General features: G+C 39.4%; 1 protein-coding gene and 2 long non-coding RNA genes across 5 annotated transcripts in view; 1 reads left to right on the top strand and 2 right to left on the bottom strand.

Annotated features, from left to right (window-relative positions):
* ITGA6 (integrin subunit alpha 6) overlaps positions 1 to 13,316 on the top strand; it is an 80,642-nt gene extending 67,326 nt beyond the window's left edge. For 2 of the 3 annotated variants that reach the window (XM_032292945.1, XM_032292942.1), the window contains 2 exons: positions 5,454 to 5,579; positions 11,168 to 13,316. In XM_032292945.1, coding sequence (XP_032148836.1) covers positions 5,454 to 5,579; positions 11,168 to 11,341 — 300 coding nt within the window. In that variant the 3' untranslated portion in view covers positions 11,342 to 13,316. Of the gene's footprint in view, positions 1 to 5,453; positions 5,580 to 8,875; positions 9,006 to 11,167 lie in introns of all 3 variants that reach the window. The other variant, XM_032292944.1, reaches the window with a different exon arrangement.
* On the bottom strand, positions 2,352 to 4,717 carry LOC116561167. The gene is made up of 2 exons (XR_004273322.1): positions 4,491 to 4,717; positions 2,352 to 3,027 (listed from the first exon to the last, which is right to left on the bottom strand). It is a non-coding gene; the product is annotated as an uncharacterized LOC116561167 (long non-coding RNA).
* Positions 10,332 to 11,205, bottom strand: LOC116561166. Its single transcript, XR_004273321.1, has 2 exons — positions 10,733 to 11,205; positions 10,332 to 10,700 (listed from the first exon to the last, which is right to left on the bottom strand). It is a non-coding gene; the product is annotated as an uncharacterized LOC116561166 (long non-coding RNA).
* Positions 13,317 to 20,655: the final 7,339 nt, after the last annotated feature.

The raw sequence follows: 20,655 nt of genomic DNA, 5'->3' as shown, positions 1-20,655 counted from the left end.
ATTTGCTTCCTCAATTTTCTATCCCTGAAAGTTTTAAAAACTGAGAAGCAAGTTCTCTGTCTTCATCCAAGTAATGACAAAAATGTTGAATAGGACTAGGTGTAGAACACTGTAGTGAACCAATAGTGAGGGGTTCCTTGTGGGGGTGTAGAACCCAAAGGGACTAGCATCAAGATCTTGAGGCAGAATGACTGCATGTCATGGTGGGAATCATGAATGGGAATGTTTTGCAAAAGAGACTGGAGAAAGACACTGTGAATTCCTGCTCTTACATTAATCTGCCAGTCTACTTATGGAAATGTTCTGGCTTCAGTCATTTAGCTAGCTGAAAACTCAGGGAGTCTCCCAAATCATTGTTTTCTGAAATATAGTGGTCCTTATGATTTATTATCCAGACAAGAATACATTTTTATTTTTTTGAGATGGAGTCTTGCTTTGTCACCCAGGCTGGAGTGCAGTGGCAGGAACACGGCTTCTTGCAGCATTGAATGCTTGGGCTCAAGCAGTCCTCCTGTCTCACCTCCTGAGTAGTTGGGACCATAGGGATGCTACCCACACCCAGCCAATTTTTCAGTTTTTTGTATAGCCAGCGTCTTACTGTGTTGTTCAGGCTGCTCTTTACCTTCTGGGTTCAAGCAGTATGCCTGCCTCAGCCTCCCGAATGCTGGGATTATAGGTGTGAGTAAGGCTGGGATTATAGGTGTGAGTTACTATACCCAACCCCAGGATACATTTGCCTGAGACAAATGCTGTACTGGGCAAGCTGCTGGAATGTGGTATCAACCAGCACTGTCCCAGGCTCTCCAGGACATATCAACGGGCATTATAAGGGACTTTCAACCACACCTTCCCTAAGGATCCTTTCTCTGCATCTATAAAGGTAACAGGTATAGCTTTCTATAACTAAATCAGCAACTTTGAAGATCACTGAGATTTTAGAGCTAGAAAGAGAAAACATTAGAGGGAAGGGACTAACATTAGCGAAGCCTTAATAAAATGTCTACAACTTACTTTATACTCTTATCATTTAAACTTCAGAAGAATACTAAGGTGTAGACATTGTACTCATTTTACAAACAAGGAAGCAGTCTCAGGGGATATAATTTGAGACCCTCAATTGAAACCTATAACTGTCTGACTCAGGGCTTCTGTTCTTTAACTCTGTGACGCTTGGTCTCCACAAAGTCCCCAAATCTCAAATTCAGATAAGAAAACTGAATCCAAGGAAAGACGTCTCCCCCTTGGGGTCACTTGACCAACAAGCAGAGCTCAGACCAGACCTTGGGTTTGATGTCTTCTCTCAACTGCTCACTTCTGGAAGATGATGGAGCTGGGGGCCCTGGTATTCGGTCTAATGGCTGGGTCACAAATGAAAATGAGGTTCTCTTGGGCATTTTATATTCTTAGAGCTTGGAGAACTCATGCCTCCCAATTGGAATTGGTGTCTTCACTATGATCCTACTTTAATAATTGGTAGATTTGTGAATGGGTTACTGGTCTCATATCTAGAACTCATGTCTTTTGAAAATTAAGACATTTTCTTAACCTCTAGTCTTCTGATACCTTTTCTATTTTCTGTGATTTCTGAAATACAATAGCTCATACGTCATATCTGCACATTTCTTTAGTAGGTTAAGCTGTCGTTTTTCTGTGCCTGAAGATCTGAGCTTAATTTGGCTTAAAAAAGCAAAAAAAAAAAAAAAAAAAAAAAAAAAAAAAAAAAAAAAAAAAAAAATTCTTTATAACCCAACCAATTTCAAGAGTTTTGTGCTCACCTTTTAATAAAACACTGTTAAACTTTGGGAGACCAAGGTAGGTGGAATGCTTGAGCCTAGGAGTTGGAGACCAGTCTGGGCAACATAGAAAAACCCCAACTTTCTACAAAAAATACAAAAATTAGCCAGGTGGGGTGGCACATGCCTGTATTCCCAGCTACTTGGGAGGTTGAGGTGAGAGGGTGACCTCAGTCAGGAAGTCGAGGCTGCAGTGAGCCAAGATTGTGCCACTACACTCCAGCTAGGGCAACAGAGTGAGATCCCGTCTCAAAACAAACAATAAAAAACACTTTTAAATTAGGACACTAATATAATGCAGTCAGGGAGAGCAGAAGTCACATAATTGGGCCAGGTAAGCTATGCTATATTTTAGCATCAATTAAATCTATCCTGTTAATAAACACCTATGAAAGACACGTGCCTTCCCTGTGCAAATGCTAGAGAGGCAAAGTTGGGTAAGATACAGTGTCGATTGTTAAGAATGTCATGCTGTAAGAGACAGAACCAGGAAAACTGTCAAATTAACCAAGGAAGTTGGTGGGGGGTGGGGAGAGGGAGGACTGTTTACTGGTTGTATTTATATGTCCCCATTTATCCCTAAGGAAGCAAGTAGAGAGTACCCAAGCTTCCTGTCTGTCAAAGATTTTTGTATTTAAATGACCATAAAAAGTACATAATTCTTCAGGGGAATAAGATTGTTGCTTTGGCTCTAAATTCAGAGAAGAACTTAAGAAATGGATCCTTTTATAAGACGGCTTCTTATATGAGAAACACCAAGAGTGGATGATGTCCTTCATAGATTTGTAAAAGATACGAAAATCCCTTCACTGAGTGACTTTGTGTACTGATGTTTAAGGAGAACAGAGGGTGGTACATTACAGAGTAATTTAGAGAAGGCATTTTGGCAGTTGACAAGCAAATGTGGTCTAAGCACTGCTCGTGGGTAATCGAATTTAATGCATCAACAGAGCTTACACCCATCTTCCCCTTATGGGCACATGGTGGATGAGTTCCACAGGTGTGCGTCATCCCCATGGAAATCCCTAAATTGTAATGAAACCAAAGGAAAGAAATTATTTTTGGAGTTGTAAAGCTCTACAGTAGTTTCTACTCGCCTGTTCATCAGTAATAGTTGGTGTGACAGGATAAGGCTTGGAGCTCTGGGAATCACAGCCCACCCTTTGTCTCCCATCTTTGGTCACCTGGCTCTATGGCCAACTCCCCCTTGTTCTCAATCCCAGCTGGAGAATGACTGTCATACAAAACAAAGAGAAAACACCTTTGATTGACAGTTTAAGTGAACAACCAATAAAATCTTCCTGACTGGCCCATCACCCTCCAGGATCACAGAGCATATCTGCCTTTTAAATGTGTAGCCAACCCAGTCCCTGACTTCGGTCCTGTCTTTGATGCCCAGTGAGTTGTTTAAAAACATGTCACAGTTCTAGTCTGAATGGTTCCAGGCCTGGGGCTTAGTGCTTCAGCTGGATTCCCATCCACCCTGCTACTCCAGATGCAAAATCAAAAATTACTTTGGTCGGTTGTTACAATGTTGGATCCAAACCATTTACCGGGGTGGCTTCCCCCATTGTTAGCTGTTTTAAAGGCACTTGTACACAGTGTCATTATAATAAAGTTGATTCCCCTTGTCAAAAACCAGTCTCCACTCTCCACTTCCAGATTTACTAGAACTTATTCTTACAAATGAGGATGGCCCTTCCACATGACCACCTTGCCCCAAGGACACATAACTGTACCTTTCTTGTGTTAGATAACAGGGCAGCAAAGTTAAACGAGATACAGTTTAGGCTTACTGAAATCATCTGTTTGGTTGGTTTTGTTGTCGTCAGCTTACCAGCCACGTAACTATTTTATTACTTCACTGGTCTGTCAGTTTCTTCTTCCCTTCATTGTGGATGTCCCTGTGCTGAACCTGGTAATCTCTCCCTTGTAGTGGGAGGGAAGAAGAGGGGAAGTGTGCCGTGAGGCCACTTTGGGGCTCAGAGCTTGTGGAAAACCTCATTTAAAGCATAACAGGAAACATGGTGGCTGATAAAGGTGTTTTATGCATGCCTGCTACAGTCTGTATAATTGGCTAAAACCCATGATGTGAACTGCTGTCTATTCAATGTTTAAAGAAAAGCAGTTTTACTGCTTTTAAGTATTTTCTGTAAGTCAGGTGAGGTTGAGAAACTTTCCTGGAAGTGCAAAGAGAAGTACTTTGGTGAGAGATTTTTAAAGAAAACCACCACAGCATAGTATAAAAGCATTGAAGCACAGTGTAGACATAACAGCATCTAGGGTTCAATACAGACATAGAATACTTGATTAAAAACACTTCTCAGAAGTTAAATGCTCCCCCTGAGTTGTGTTTCCCTTTACTTTACATTCTCTTAATTCAGAAATATCAGAAACTTCAAACTAGTAGTTATCTAATCAGTATAGTTTACAAAATCATGTTCATAGTAATCACCAGGTCTTTAGCATACTCTGAAAAACAGTTCCTGGTGTTACAAAAGTCCTTTTGCATTCTAAACCCATGTAACTGAGTTGTTGGAATTGCCAGAAGCAGCTTTTTAGGTTTCTGAGTAACCAGTTTCTATTTAATTGGTATCTGCAAACTATCCGATGTTTAGAGTTTAAGCTTCTAAGAAGCAGGAGCAATTTAAGCACTAAGCTATTTCTGAATGGGTCCTGGGTCGTTTGTTCATATACCTTTTTGTAGAAGATGACACCAAGCCATTTTAGGGTATGTTATTGTTTGAGGGTCTTTAATGTGATATCCTAAGAAAAAGGTAAAATGGTGTCCATCAGTCATGCAGCCCCATCCCTATTTTTGTATTTCACAACATCTTTAAACTGGCCCATTTCTTTTCATTGCTGAAAGCGAATTAAAGTATAGGCCAGGTGAGGTGGCGCATACCTATGATCCCTGCACTTTGAGAGACTGAAGCAGGAGGATCACTTGAAGCCAGCAGTTTGTGACCAACCTGACCAACATAGTGAGAACCTGTCTCAACACAAAAATTTTTTTAAAAATTAGCTGTGCGTGGGGGCATGCACCTATAGTCCTAGCTAGTTGGGAAGCTGAGGAAGGAGGATCACTTGAGCCTGGGAGGTTGAGGCTGCAGTGAGCCAGGATCATACCCCTTGCATTCCAACCTGGACAACGGAGTGAGACCCTGTCTCAAAAAAAAAAAAAAAAAAAAAAAAAAGTATGATTGTTCTCAAAAAGATATCAGGTTAGATAGAACAGATTGACTGTTAGATCTATTTAACCTGGTATCTTTTTTAGAGCAGTCTGTTTTAGATAGATACACGGACTGGCTGTGTATTGATAAATGCTGCAACAGGATGATGAATACATAAGGGTTCATTACACAGTTTTCTCTACTTGTGTTAACAACAACAAAAAAAATTTAAGATAAATTAACAAAGAGGTAACCACCTTGTCCGAATATGACCGAGCATTTTCAAGATTCTGGGGAAAGATCTTCAAGGAACGCCTCTTGAAGCAATATTCTGTTAAGCGAAAGGATCTTGTATCAGAAAGTCATGTCATCCATTCACAGGCTGCATTGTCCAAAATATATTCAAAAGCAGAATTAGTACCACAAACTCCTGGTGTGAACTCTCACCACAGTATGTAGTCATGCTGCTTTCATTTCTGCCCAATAGGTTCGTGTGACTGTGTTTCCCTCCAAGACTGCGGCTCAGTATTCAGGAGTACCTTGGTGGATCATCCTAGTGGCTATTCTTGCTGGGATTTTGATGCTTGCTTTATTAGTGGTTATACTGTGGAAGGTAAGTCATATCTGGCATTTGAATTTCAGAACATAAACTTCATGTTTTAAAAAATGGGAGTCAGCACTGATAGTGTTTTCTTTTTCATTGCTTCCTTTTTTGTAACATTTTATTATGAAACTCTTTTGACATAGCAAATTTGATGAAAATTTTACAATGAACAGCTGTATATTTACTGAATATTGTATTTAAAGCATATTTGTACACAACAAGTTTCTTAAATGAATTTTGGTGTCTGTCACACATAATTTAGCATATTTAGCAAATAACAAGTGTAGATTTTACTACTTTAGCATTTTCTTCACCTAAGATTGAAGTCTGGATCTAAGCCAAATTGTTAGGGTATCATAATAATCTGAATCTGTATCCCTGCTAATTTCAGTTTCTGTGAAGAATGTTCATAGCAGCCGTTGGAGTTGGTTATGCTTACAAGATTCTGAATAGAAAAGCATGACGTGAATGAGTAACTGTCTCAAAGGGGGGTCACTGTAGCATGTATCAAACCTGAGGAAGGTCTAGGTTCAATATGATGTTCCTCATTAGAATTTGGCCCTTTGACTCAAGTAAAATGTAGTATCTTCCCCTGCTTCTACCAAAGAGTCTACATTATGAAAAACTGTATGAGATGGATACAAATTCTTACTGCCAGAGATTACAACCTAAAAATTTTGGATTATTCACAGTGACACAGGCTTATAATTCCTTATGTGCAATTCCAAAAAGCTCTGAAAACAAAGTATGTAATGACTTATTTGGCAGAAAAACCTGATGTGATGTGAAGAGAGGCTACTTTAAAGTTTTCATCCTTTGATTAATTTCACTGCAGAAATACTAACATTTTGATTATAGGAGCATTAGGTATGCAGTGTATTACTTTTTTTAAACGCCAAAAATTTTGGATTCTCAAACATGTCCAGTCTGGAGGGTTTTGGATAAACCAGCAACACCCTAGAATCAAACCATTCTTTTCCTTTCCTTGGATCCAAAAATATAATACCTACAGGTTAAAGATAGTCTTACTTGCAAATATTGGGCATCTGGTTTTGCTTTATTTTTTTCAATTGCATTTTGCTAATTTGAGAAAATTTTCTGATGTCCTCTATTCATGTAATTGAAGCTTGGTGTCTGCTCATAACAAAACTCCTTCTGGTACGGAGTTTTAGCCAGTTTTACATCTGATGTTTACCTCAGGTAGTAGGTTCCTCTGGCAAACATAGCCAGTCAATATAAAAATATTTTTTCAAGGAGATGCCTTGAAGAAAAAATTTTGAGACAGGGTCTCGCCCCATTAGCCAGGCTGGAGTGTAGTGGTATGATCATGGCTTACTGCAGTCTTGACCTCCTGGGCTCAAGCAATCCTCCCACCTCGGCACCCTGAGTAGCTGGGACTACATACCACCACACACACCCAGCTAGTTTTTAAATTTTTTTGTAAAGATGAGGTTTTGCTGTATTGCCCAGGCTAGTCTTGAACTCCTGGACTCAAGCAATCCTCCTGCTTAGGCCTTCCAAAGTGTTGGAATTACAGATGTGAGCCATTGCACCTGGCTTTGAAAATTATTTTGATATAAAAAAATTTAGGGTTTGATATTTGAGGATGATGTTATATTTTCTGGAAGAGGTCATAAGGATAACTTTTCCAGAGTATTTGGCAGCCTTTAAAGAGAGTTGAGACAGCAGTGGGTTGAAGGTTAAGAAACCTAAGCTGTATATAATCTTGGGCAAATCATACCACCTCTCTGGGACCTCTGTTTGCCTCATCTGTTAAGTATGTTGATTGGATTATATGATTTCATTATTTTAGGAGTTTTTTTTTTTTTTTTTAAAGCTCTGAGGTATCCAGACTGTCAAGGGAACTCTAAAATACAAGTTATACAACCCCACATGAGAAGTATTTTTATTACTTTATACTTTTGCTTATTAAACACAATTATTTAGTATGTTAAAAAGTCATACGATTTTAGGGTCAGAACTACAATCCAGCGGCCCCTAAACTGGAGTTTGTATATCCATGTAGAGAGCAAGGCTAACCTAGGCAGATGGAGACCCCCACTCTTGCAGAGCAGTTCAGATTGTATCCATTTTAAATGTCAGGATTCTGTTTGCAGGTTTAAAAAAAAAAGTCCCCTGGGGTGGTCTAATCACCTTCATTTTGCTAACAAGGATGCTCATGCCCAGGGATATTAAGAATGTTGCCAAGTTGGAGGCAGGACCAGGCCTCTTGGTTCCTAGTTCATTCTGCCCACCCTATTTACTAGCACATATTATTGAAAGCTGCCCAACAACTCTGTATTGATAGAAATGTTCTGGAGCTGTACCATCCAATACGGTAGCCAATAGTCACGTGTGGCTATTAGGAACTTGGAATATGGCTGATTCAATTGAGGCATAGTTTTAAATGTAACTTAAATTAATTTCTATCTGAATAGCTGCATGGAGCCAGTAGCTCCCATATATCGTACAAAGTGAATCTAGACTTTACCTTCATGAGCTGCTGGACTAGGAAGCAGAATGTTTCGGGAGAGATTTTATTTGACCAGGTTAAATTTTATAAAAGACAGTTCCATGGCCTTATGAACTAGATAAAAGTAAACAGGAAAAGTTCTCTATCATCGAATGAAGGAAATTATAGTAGAAAGTAGAATTATACTTATACCCATTTACAGTGACCTAACCTGAGGAGCATGGGGTTCCTACCATTTAAGGGTTATATGGTACTCAGAATTTGGGAAAATGACAGCAATCATTCTTTCATGATGGTGTATTGGAATTTGTATTGTGATTCACCCCACAGATGCAAAGGCCTCAAGTAAATGGCATTTGTTCCATAAAATTTACTATAAAAGGCAGAAAAATACCCACAGTATATCTATATTTTATTTGGACTTGGACTAACTTTTACTTAGAAAATTTATTTTCTAACCTTTGTCTCAATAAACTGCATCTTTTGCCTCTTTTGGAGTTCATATTCTCCTGTAAGAATAAACTACCCAAAGCTACAATCAGCAGTGTATATACGTTTTCCCTGTGATTTTTATCCTCAGGATTTCTGTTACAAAAAAAAACCAACGAGCCGACTAGTGTCATCCATATAAGTTTTTGACCAGAGATGTATGGTAATAGTGTGTTGAATGTGACAGTGAAACAATGCAGTGGCTGTTTACTGCTGGTTGACTCAAAGTGGTCTGTTTGTAAACAAGCCTCAAGTAGAAAGCAGATTAAAATCTGAGATGTTCTGTTGTTTAGCTGTTATACACGAAACTGTAAAATTGACTAAATACCTTGCTTCCTTGTAGTGTGGTTTCTTCAAGAGAAATAAGAAAGATCATTATGATGCCACATATCACAAGGCTGAGATCCATGCTCAGCCATCTGATAAAGAGAGGCTTACTTCTGATGCATAGTATTGATCTACTTCTGTAATTGGTAATTGATCAATGTTTTTTAATTGCTAGCTGTGGGACCTGCTATGGTTGTGGTGGCTAACTTTAAGAACAACAGCTTGCTGTGTGTGTCCCATTAACAGATCTTTCCAAATGTCCACACTGGCTTGCCTTGCTTGGATTTATTTCATTTCACTTGAAAGCTCAGTTTTTTTTTGTTTTTTTTAATGCACAAAGAATCTTTCATTGCAGGTGAGTTATTTTGTGTTCTTGTCAAACGTCACCCACAGCAATGGAGAAAATTGCAATATTTATACACACAAAAAGGTTTTTAGTCTTTCATAGTAACCCAGTTTGCCATGTGTTATTAATTCAGTATGTAGCATCCTACTAAGGAGTTCAAAGATGCATAAGAAATCATTCCAGATTTCTTGTTCATTTTGGAATTTCCCACAGATGGAAGCTGTGTTGACCGCCTAATTAACCTGCTGCATGTTGGAAATGTGTTTCTCTTCATGAGGCTTCCTCACTGTCGTCATCTTTTTGTTCTCCTTGCTATAAAGTCATGGGGAAGGCTTGGAATGCTTTTTACTGTTGCTCAGGAATCATTTTATGCTAGCTAAGCATGCACCTTTCATTTCCTGCATATTTCCTACAGGTCAAAGACCATTACAACAATCTATGATTATCAGCATGACGGGCTTTGTGGCCAACTTTAGAAGATGACTCTCTACCAAAGTTACCTTACATATAAAAATTCTAGTACAGAAATGCCCTCAACAGTTTTTATTGCGATATGTTGTGATGGAGTTTGACCATGTTTCATGTATCCAAAGATTTTATCCAACCTTGAGTCTCAGTTGATTTTAAATTTTTGTTTCCCTTATTTGTGAATCCATGGAAATAGGAATTGCTGGTGATTCCTTTCACCATTTATGTGGGCATGAGAGGACAGAATTACTCCTGTAATCCCTTTCCATGGCACTGTCACAGTGAATCACAATATTGCCATTTCAGCTTTACATTATCACCCTTAATTTCCTTCTTTGTTTAAATGGGGCAGGCAGCAGTCATATTTTGTAATAAATAGATAGGTACTTTGGCCCCCCCCCCTTTTTTTTTTTGCACAGAATAACAAATAAATCCATGTAGTAATAACCTGGAACAAAATACCTTGGTCCATTTTGCCTACTGATTTAGTGATAACTATGCATGTAATTTTATCTTGTCCCATGGCATTTTTATAACATCATTCAAAATTAATGTGTTTATTATGTGACATCAACAGTAACAGGACATTTATCAGCCATTAATATCTTTCTCATTCTTTTAAACTGCATTTTAAACACCTTTTTAAAAAAATTCATTAAAAAATTTAATCTCAATTCAAATTTATTCAGATATCTCAGTAAAAATATACTTTGGATCAGATTGGATATTTGAGTGAAATATATACACAGATGTACACATGAACAATTTAAAGGTAAATGTGTTTTTGCAAGAGAAATTAGGGTGTCATCTGAAATTCAGCATAGTGATACATTTCTCAGGTCCTATGCAGCACATGATTTTTATTGCAGGACACAGTTACTATGTGATTTATTAATGAAATAGCTTAATTAGAAGCACACCAACAAATCCAGGTGACATAAATTACCTCCTACCTAATGGGAGAAGTGATATGTGTACTAGAGCCTCAAAGGAGAGAAAAAGATTATTAAATTGACCTGTTGGAACACTGGCATATTCAAATAGTAATTTGAAAAATACTTGTGGCATGATTTGCATTTTAGTAGTGGGAGAGGGGCATGAAATAATCTTTGGTTTATGCCTTTAAAAAATTATTCCTAAAAGATATTCTAATCTGATAATTAGGTCTTTTACATATAATATTGTCATTACTTTTAAATATGGAAGCACTGTTTTCATAAAATCTTGTTAGTAAAGAGGTAGCCTACATTGTTACAAAATGTAAAGAGAAGATGAAAATGGACTTTTCTTCCTGTTTTACAGCGGTTCTTCTCTTCCGTTGATCCCCACTGGCTCTTATTTCATTTCAACCTCTTATTCTTTCTTAAAAGAAAACCGTGTCTTTTCCCTTTAGTCCAAAGGTAAACATAGCTGAACAGAAAGCTTAGACATTCCTGTTTAGTGCACCTGCTTCTTTGTGAGATTAATTAATTTCTCTTTCTCCTCCTCCTCCAGTGTGGATTCTTTAAACGCTCTAGGTACGACGACAGTGTTCCCCGATACCATGCCGTAAGGATCCGGAAAGAAGAGCGAGAGATCAAAGATGAAAAGTATATTGATAATCTTGAAAAAAAACAGTGGATCACAAAGTGGAATGAAAATGAAAGCTACTCATGGGGGGCTCCTTAAAAAAAAAAAAAATGCTTCACAGTACCCAAACTGCTTTTTCCAACTCAGAAATTCAATTTGGATTTAAAAGCCTGCTCAATCCCTGAGGACCGAATTCAGGGTGACTACACATAGTACGAACCTACAGTTTTAACTGTGGATATTGTTATGTAGCCTAAGGCTCCTGTTTTGCACAGCCAAATTTAAAACTGTTGGAATGGATTTTTCATTAACTGCCTTAATTTAACGTTCTGGGTTGCCTTTGTTTTTGGTGTGGCTGACTTACATGTGCTGGGAAAGGGCCTGCTCAGTTGCACTCAGGTGACATCCTCCAGATAGTGTAGCTGAGGAAGGGACCTACACTCACCTGCACTAACAGAGTGGCTGTCCTAACCCCGGGACTGCTGTGGCAGACATCCTTCACGTTAGCTATCTCACATTACAAGACTACGCCATTGGGGTAGTTGTATTTCAATGTAAAGCTCTGTCTTAAACTAAATGTGCAATAGAAGGTGATGTTGCCATGCTGCCGTCTTTTCCCGTTTCCTAGCTGCGTGAATACTTGCTCACGTCAAATGCATACAGGTTTCATTCTCCCTTTCACTAAAACACACAGGTGCAACAGACTTGAATGCTAGTTATACTTATTTGTATATGGTATTTATTTTTTCTTTTTCTTTACAAACCATTTTGTTATTGACTAACAGGCCAAAGAGTCTCCAACTTACCCTTCAGGTTGGTTTAAGCAATCAGAGCATGGGAGGTCATCACTTTGACCTAAGTTATTTACTACAAAAAGAAAATCTTTATCAATGTACCAGAGAGTTGTTTTAGTAACTTCAAATTAAAACCTCTCCTTCATGACAGCCTCCACCCCACAACCCAAAAGGTTTAAGAAGTATAATTATAACTGTAAAGATGTTTAATTATTTCAGGCATTGGATTTTTAGTTTAGAACACTGTGTGATGTTTCTGGATTTCATACTATAACATTCAGGAATTCAAGGAGAAAGTGGGTTTGTTCACTGAACTCTAGTGCAGTTTACTCACTGCTGCAAATACTGCATATTCAGGACTTGAAAGAAATGGTGAGTGCCTATGGTGGATCCAAACCGATCCAGTATAAGACTACTGAATGAGTATCTGCTACCAAAACAGTGATTCTAGTCAGAGCATCATGGCTTTCATGTTGTTAAATGTTACTGGAACCATTTAATCAGTGAGTCGATGTTCTATTTTTTGTTTTGTTTCCTCCCCTATTTGTATTCCCCAAATTACTTTGGGGCTAATTTAATAAGAACTTTAAATTGTTTGTTTTAATTGTAAAAATGGCAGAGGGTAGAATTATTACTACTCTATTCAGTCTCTATTGAATGTATAGATAAGTGATATGGGGAGCAGCAGCAACAGGTGCTAATTTGTTTTGGATATAGTATAAGCAGTGTCTGTCTTTTGAAAAAAAAAAAAAGTTCAGAAATCTTAAACCTTAAGATACTAAGGACGTTGTTTTGGTTGTACTTTGGACTTCTTATTCACAAAAATAGTTTTACAAACTACATTTTGTTTACAAATGTTTCTGTAAAACAGGTTATAACAGTGTTTAAAGTCTCAGTTTCTTGCTTGGGGAATTTGTGTCCCTAATATGTTTAGATTGCTAAGGAGCTGATATTTTGACAGTGTTTTTAGACCTGTGTTATAAAAAACAAAAAAAGTGAATGTCCTTGAAAGGGTGTTGGGAGGGGGGATTCAACAAAGAAACAAGGATGTTACGGTGTGTACAGTTGTTAAAAATGTCATCTCAAGTCAAGTCACTGGTCTGTGTGCATTTGATACATTTTTATACTAACTAGCATTGTAAAATTATTTCATGATTAAAAATTACCTGTGGATATTTGTATAAAAGTATGAAATAAATTTTTTATGAACGTGTTCATTGTTTCAAAACACAGCATTGTATATGTGAAGCAAACTCTAAAATTATAAATGACAACCTGAATTGTCTTTCTGTTTATTTCATCAAACCAAAGTTCAGTTTTTTTTAGTGTCTTATGTAATCTCAGATCAGCCAAAGATATTAGTGCCAAAGCAATGGGATTGAGGGTTTTCTCTTTTTGCTGTTTAGTTGATGCTCGTGTCTTTAATTTTACTGCTTTATAAGTAAAAAACCTATAGGTATTTAAGAACCTGCAAATTGGGAGTTATCTTTGCATTGAATCTTTCACTTCAATACCTGTGCTTATGAGGATAAGGTATTACTTAGCAATGATAACAAGACATTAAAAAAGGTTCTAATTGCTAAGCTGCTTCCTTCTTAGAACACATGAGAGCAGACCAGTTGTGGCATGTATATTAATCACCAGGACTGGTTTGGCAGAATTAACTAGTCAAAATATTTTCTTTAGCAAAAGATTTCATTTAGATTTGAGCAGTTTTATGAAACTTTTCTAGCTGGATTATCACAGCCCAATACAACCAAATAAAAAATATATACATATATAATGCCTAGACAATATAGTGTGCCCTGGCCTGAATAAATGTCCACTGTATTAGGTAATAGCTTTCCACTATACTTGACTTTACATAAAATCTTATTCTTGGTTCTTTGAAGATCAAACAGGTATTATCACCCAAAGAAATATGTGATTGGTATTTGTTAATGATTTGGGCCAGCAGCTATGAACGTTTTTAGCCCCAGTTCACCTATCAGATATACCCAGATTAAATCAGTACAATATGTAATCATAACCTCATTGAGCTTAGCTGTGGTTTGACTAGGGCTATGGCATAAATGACACAGACTGAAGTCATGGCCCATCCAGTCACACTGCCTGTGATTCCAACACTTACCTTTCCTCTCAAAAAATATAGAATGCCTACCAGCGATAGTGGTATTACTACATGGTTATCCCTGGATCTATTTGGATTCATAGAGGAAATCACTGCAAACATTGATACTTCATTATTGGTTGCAAATTATTTGCTGCAAATTCAGTGTCATGCATAGTTACGGCTTATGCTTTTCCCTTGTGGCTAAGAATATTCTAGCATGTGGTATAGGTATAGGTGGGGAGTGCTTTAAAAATTGTCCACGCTGCCAGCCATGGTGGCTCATGCTTGTAATCTCAGCACTCTCGGAGGCTGAGGATCCTTGAGAACACAAGTTGAGATCAGTTTGGGCAACATGACGAGACCCCATCTCTACAAAAAATTTAAAACTTAGCCAGTTGTGGTGGTGTGCACCTGTAGTCCCAGCCGCTCAGGAGGCTGAGGTGGGAGGACTGCTTGAGCCCAGGAGTTTGAGGCTGCAGTGAGCTATGATTGTGCCACTGTACTCTAGCCTGGGCAATGGTGACATCCTGTCTTTAAAAAACTGTCCAAACCAGGGAAGTAAGGATAAGATCAAGCCTTCTACCCTAAATAAAAACATCTTAATGAGAAACTGGTCTGTAGCACACTAACCCACAATAGGACAATGTGGGAAGACAAACAGGGATTGAAAGACTTGTTTTCAAGGAGGGAAAGTGTCGCTGTTGGTGGTTGGATTCCACATAAGTACGTCCACGGGCTGAGAATACAAATGTTGAAGAGTTGTTTGATCAACTTGGATAACGTAAAGTAATGATTAAAGGCAGTTCCTCAAGACCAAGAGACAGGGTCTAACCACATTGAAGGCAAGGGTCAAAGAGATGGAGAAAAGGAACTTCAGAATGATTTCAAAAGAGTGGCTATTGCATGCTAGTGGACATCTGTTCTTCCCGTAGTTTGTGATTACAGTCAGTAGCCAATAAATGCTTTTTCTCTCCTGTACCTTAAAACAGGTTTTGCCAGCTCCAAAAGGCATCTCATCCAGCTGTTGGAAGATGGGAGAGCTGTACACTAGTAGCTGAGGCCAGGTCTGAGAAAGTGCTACCAACAGACCTCATCTAGGAGGAAAATCATGAGGGGATTCATAGCCAAATCCTGACTTAGGGTAAACAAACTATAAAAAACCAGAGGAAGGAAACTGGTGTGGCCCAGTGCGGGTGGACCAGGTACCACAAAGGGCAAAACTAACAGGTAATGGCTGACGATTACACCAGAGTGAGGGAGTCAAGTGGTCAAGTGCAATTTCTGTAGCAGCCAGCAAAGCATAAGTGCCTCAGTTTTCTCTTGCCCTTGTCCTGGAGCCATTTCTCAGTTATGCTGCCTGTGCTGGGGTCATAGGCACTGTGATGATAATCACAGTTCCATGCTAGAAGTCAGATAAATTTCTTACTATTTAGCCTTCTAAAACATCTGTCAAAAATCTCAAACTACAGGGTCAGAGTGTGCTGTCTTTGTTATCTCAAAGCCTAGCAATTAAGTTTTCAGTTCACCAATAAGATTTAAGTGAGTGTTAAGCTCCCATTAATGTTGAGAGGGATGTGGTTTAATCACTATTTTCCATTTGGAAGTAAACAGATGTTTAGGGATGTTAAATTAGGCTCTGGGGATATACATAAGACATTGGCTCTGACCTTTTATAGGAAGCATATAATCTAAAACTACAGATGGTATTGACAAGCATAAGTGAATTCACTTTATAGGTAGCAGAATCTAAACCCTTGAATTAAGATATGAATGGTTGACATATAAATTCAATACCTGGCTGGGTACGGTGGCTCACACCTCTAATCCCAGCACTTTGGGAGGCCGAGGCAGGCGGATCATCTGAGGTCAGCTCGAGACCAGCCTGACCAAATGGTGAAACCGCATCTCTACTAAATATTAAAAAATCAGCCAGGAGTGCTGGCACATGTCTGTAATCCCAGCTACTTGGGACACTGAGGCAGGAGAATCGGGAGGCAGAGGATGTAGTGAGCCAACATTGCGCCACTGCACTCCAGCCTGGGCAACAAGAGCAAAACTCTGTCTCAAAAAAATAAAAATAAAGTCAATACCTAATCCTTTGTGGGCGAAACTTGCCCCTACAACTACCACATTCCCCGAAGATTTAATCATTCTCAACCTGGTCTACACATTTAGATCACCAAGGAAATACATACATATTTTTAAAATCCTGATGGCTGGACAATCTGCCACACTGACTATATGAGAATCGAGTGTGAGACCGAGGGCATTAGCTTAGCGCTGCCTAAAGCTCCCCAGCTGACTTGTAAAGTGCAGCCAGGATTGAGAACTGCTTTAGAGATTACTGGATGTCATGAATATTTATCAAAATAATATGCTCACTGTGTGGAATGCCTTGTTCCTGTTTGTGGTACTTTCACTGCACCAGTAACAGGAGCTGAGACGCTAGAGGTGCATTTGCCATGGGCACGGAGGCAGCTAAACAGTGCATAAGGGCATGGCTCTGGAGCCACACTGTGAGTGTGAATTAGCTTCACCTCTTAGAATGTAACTTTGGGTGGGTTACTGATATCTCTGTGCCCAGTTTCTTGGCCTATAAAATAAAATCACAAGCATTCCCATACACCAATAACAAACAAAAAAACCAAATCATGAGTGAACTTCCATTCACAATAGCTCCAGAGAATAAAATACCTAGGAATATAACTAACAAAGCATGTCAAGGACCTCTTCAAGGAGAATTACAAACCACTGCTCAAGGAAATAAGAGAGGACACAAACAGATGGAAAAACATTCCATGTTCATGGTTAGGAATAATCAATATCATAAAATGGCTATACAGCCCAAAGTAATTTACAGATTCAATGCTATTCCATCAAGCTACCATTGACCTTCTTCACAGAACTGGAAAAAACCACCTTAAACTTCATATAGAACCAAAAAAGAGCCAACATAGCCAAGACAATCCTAAGAAAAAGGAACAAAGTTGGAGACATCACACTACCTGACTTCAAACTACACTACAAGGCTACAGCAATCAAAACAGCATGGTACTGGTACCAATACAGAGATATAGACCAACGGAACAGAACAGAGACCTCGGAAGTAATGCCACACATCTACAACCATCTGATCTTTGACAAACCTGACAAAAACAAGGAATGGGGAAAGGATTCCCTGTTTAATAAATGGTGTTGGGAAAACTAGCTAGCTATATGCAGAAAGCTGAAGCTGGATCCCTTCCTTACACCTTATACTAAACTCCAGATGGGTTAAATATTTAAACATAAGACCTAACATCATAAAAACCCTAGAAGAAAACCTAGGCAATACCATTCAGGACACAAGCACAGGCAAGGACTTCATGACTAAAACAACAAAAGCAATGGCAACAAAAGCCAAAATAGAAAAATGGGACCTAATTAAACTCAAGAGTTTCTGCACAGCAAAAGAAACAATCACTAGGGTGAACCAGCAACCAACAGAATGGGCAAAAATTTCTGCAGGCTACCCATCTGACAAAGAGCTAATATCCAGAATCTATGATAGTAGATTAAGAACTAAAGCAGATTTACAAGAAAAAAAAAAACCCATTCCAAAGTGGGCAAAGGATATGAACAGACACTTTTCAAAAGAAGACATTTATGAGGCCAACAAACATAAGAAATGATCATCATCACTAGTCATTAGAGAAATGCAAATCAAAACCACATTGAGATACTATCTCGTGCCAGTTAAAATGGTGATCATTAAAAAAAATCAGGAGACAGATGCTGGAGAGGATGTGGAGAACAGGAACACTTTTACACTGTTGGTGGGAGTGTAAATTAGTTCAACTATTGTGGAAGACAGTGTGACAATTCCTCAAGGATCTAGAACTAGAAATACCATTTGAACCAGCAATCCCATTACTAGGTATATAACCAAAGGATTATAAATTGTTCTATTATAAAGGCACATGCACACATGTTCATTGCAGCACTGTTTACAATAGCAAAGACTTGGAACCAACCCAAATGTCCATCAATGATAGACTGGACTGGGAAAATGTGGCACATATTCACCAAGGAATATTATGCAGCCATAAAAAAGGATGAGTTCACCTCCTTTAAAGGGACATGGATAAATCTGGAAACCATCATTCTCAGCAAACTGATAGAAGAACAGAAAGCCAAACACTGCATGTTTTCACTCATAGGTGGGTGATGAACAATGAGAACACGTGGGCACAAGGAGGGGAACATCACACATGGGGGTAGGTCGGGGGGTTGGGGCAGGGGAGGGGAGGGACAGTAGGGGGGTGGGGGCGGGTAGGTTGGGGAGCGCTAACACTGGGAGAAAAGCTTGATGTAGGTGATGGAGGGATGGAGACAGCAAACCACTATGGCATGTGTGTACCTATGCAACAGTCCTGCAGGATGTGTACATGTACCCCAGAGCTTAAAGTATAATTTAAAAAAAAGTATAAGGATGGGGACCACTGAGTAGATATCTTTTACAATTTTATTGATAGCCCTCAAGTCCTGAACAAATCTATGTTTCTTAGTCCCAAACTTCTGAACCAGCAGAATAGGTGTGCTATATGAGAACCAGTAAGGCCTAATGAGTCCTAACTGAAGGAAAGCACACGGCAGAGTTTGGATGTCCCTTCTCACTTGTTGGCTTAACAGGGATTGTTTTAAGCATGGCTGCATTGTTCCCACCTGTACCTTGATTTGTACTGTGACAGCTGTTCTGGCCCTTCCTGGTCTCCCATCTGCCCCTGCTTCCAGACTTAGCTCTTTAAGTATCTCCTCAGGAATGACAGCAGGTTCAGAGTCTTTGAGCTGTCGCATGGCAGCCTGCTTATGCACATGCTTATGCTGGAGGGTACCACAATATTTACTCATAGTGGATTGAAAGTAACTTTGGCATATACTTTAGTTAGGAGTTCACATCCTAGCAGAGGAATGGAGGAATGGAACATTCAGGCATATACAGGAAGCTGTGCTTCAGGTGGCTTGGCCCAACTGACATTCTAAGGGTTGGAGGATGGTCTTGTTAAGGTTTTTCCAAAGACCTTGGTCACTTTAACAGTTTCTGAAGAGTTTAGACAGCCAGGTATTTATCACCAAGTAACTAGCCACACTGTCCACCAAAAAGTCAAAAAGTTGATTCCCCACTGTCATCATGACCTGGGACTCCATGTGGGAATGGAGGGTGTTGCTTGGGTCAGGAGCAACCCCAGGGCCCCATCATTCCTGGTCCTTATCCTAGATATCTTTAACCTCAGACCTCTCAGCTATTCCCAGCATCTGGTGAACAGGGAGGAGGTTTTTCCTAACATTGTTCTTTATTTGGAGTGTGGATAGACTTTTCTCCAGTGCCCTTCTAGCTTGTAATAAGTGCATTGGTTGGGACCTACAGTGGGGTGTCCCCCTTTGTTGGTTTGGGCTCAGTGGGGGTCCTACCTGGGTTGGAGCATTTAAAGGAAATTCACACTGTGGTCCTGGGACCCCTCGAATCAGAGCCACAGCCAGAAGGTTAGCCTGATGTTTCATCTTTCATTGTTCCATTTTAAAAATTATCTGGACTGGCAAACACCCTAAAGGCAATCTCTATTACTGGGACAGGGACATGTACCATCCATCTCCTCCAGCTTTCTCCAAATGCCAGGAGCACTTTCACTGATAAAGGTCGTATTTACCATTTGTCGGTACTTCTAGATCAATATCTGTATACCATCTGTACACTTTAAATACCCATTCCAAGAATTCTGAGGGGTTCTTATTAGGCTTCTGCCTAACCTCCTGAACCTTATTAAGACCTTTCTAGCCTGGGTGCAGTGGCTTATGCTTATAATCCAAGCACTTTGGAAGGCTGAGATGGGTGGGTCACCTAAGGTCAGGAGTTTGAGACCAGCCTGGACAACATTGTGAATACTGTCTCTACTAAAAACATAAAAAATTAGCTGGGCATGGTGGCATGTGACTGTAATCCCAGCTATTTGGGAGGCTGAGGCAGGAGAATCACTTGAACCCAGGAGGTGGAGATTGCAGTGAGCTGACATCTCGCCATTGCACTCCGGCCTGGGCAACAGAGCAAGACTCCATCTAAAAAGAATTCTGTTTCAGCACTCCTTTACAGAGGCCAGCCAGAACACAGTCTTGATGAGACTAAATCTTGATAAGGTCTTCTCCATTTATGTTCCACCCCCAGTATGAGATGGGTAAAGCCACCTGTATAGTCATCCTTAGCAGGTTACCTGGGGAGTCAGCCTCTTCCCTGGCCTTACCTAGGACCATTCTGTGCTCCTCTGAGGTCAATAAAGTGCAAAGAAAATTTTGCACATCTGTCAAAGGGATGCTGTGGGTTGCAAATATTGAGGAGAATAAGTCTTCTATCCTCCTCAGATTGTCCAAGTATTTTTCCAATTAAACAAATCAAAGATAGAAAATGGAGAGTGGACCCAGACAAGCCCTCATAGGCTGACCTGTGACAGCATCACTGTCCCCTATAGGAATCT

The sequence above is a fragment of the Sapajus apella genome, unplaced genomic scaffold (assembly GCF_009761245.1).
Source record: "Sapajus apella isolate SASKATOON/1434 unplaced genomic scaffold, GSC_monkey_1.0 scaffold28, whole genome shotgun sequence".
NCBI lineage: Eukaryota > Metazoa > Chordata > Mammalia > Primates > Cebidae > Sapajus > Sapajus apella.
Note: the sequence above shows the minus strand (reverse complement) of the source record. Positions and strands in the feature narration are given on the sequence as shown.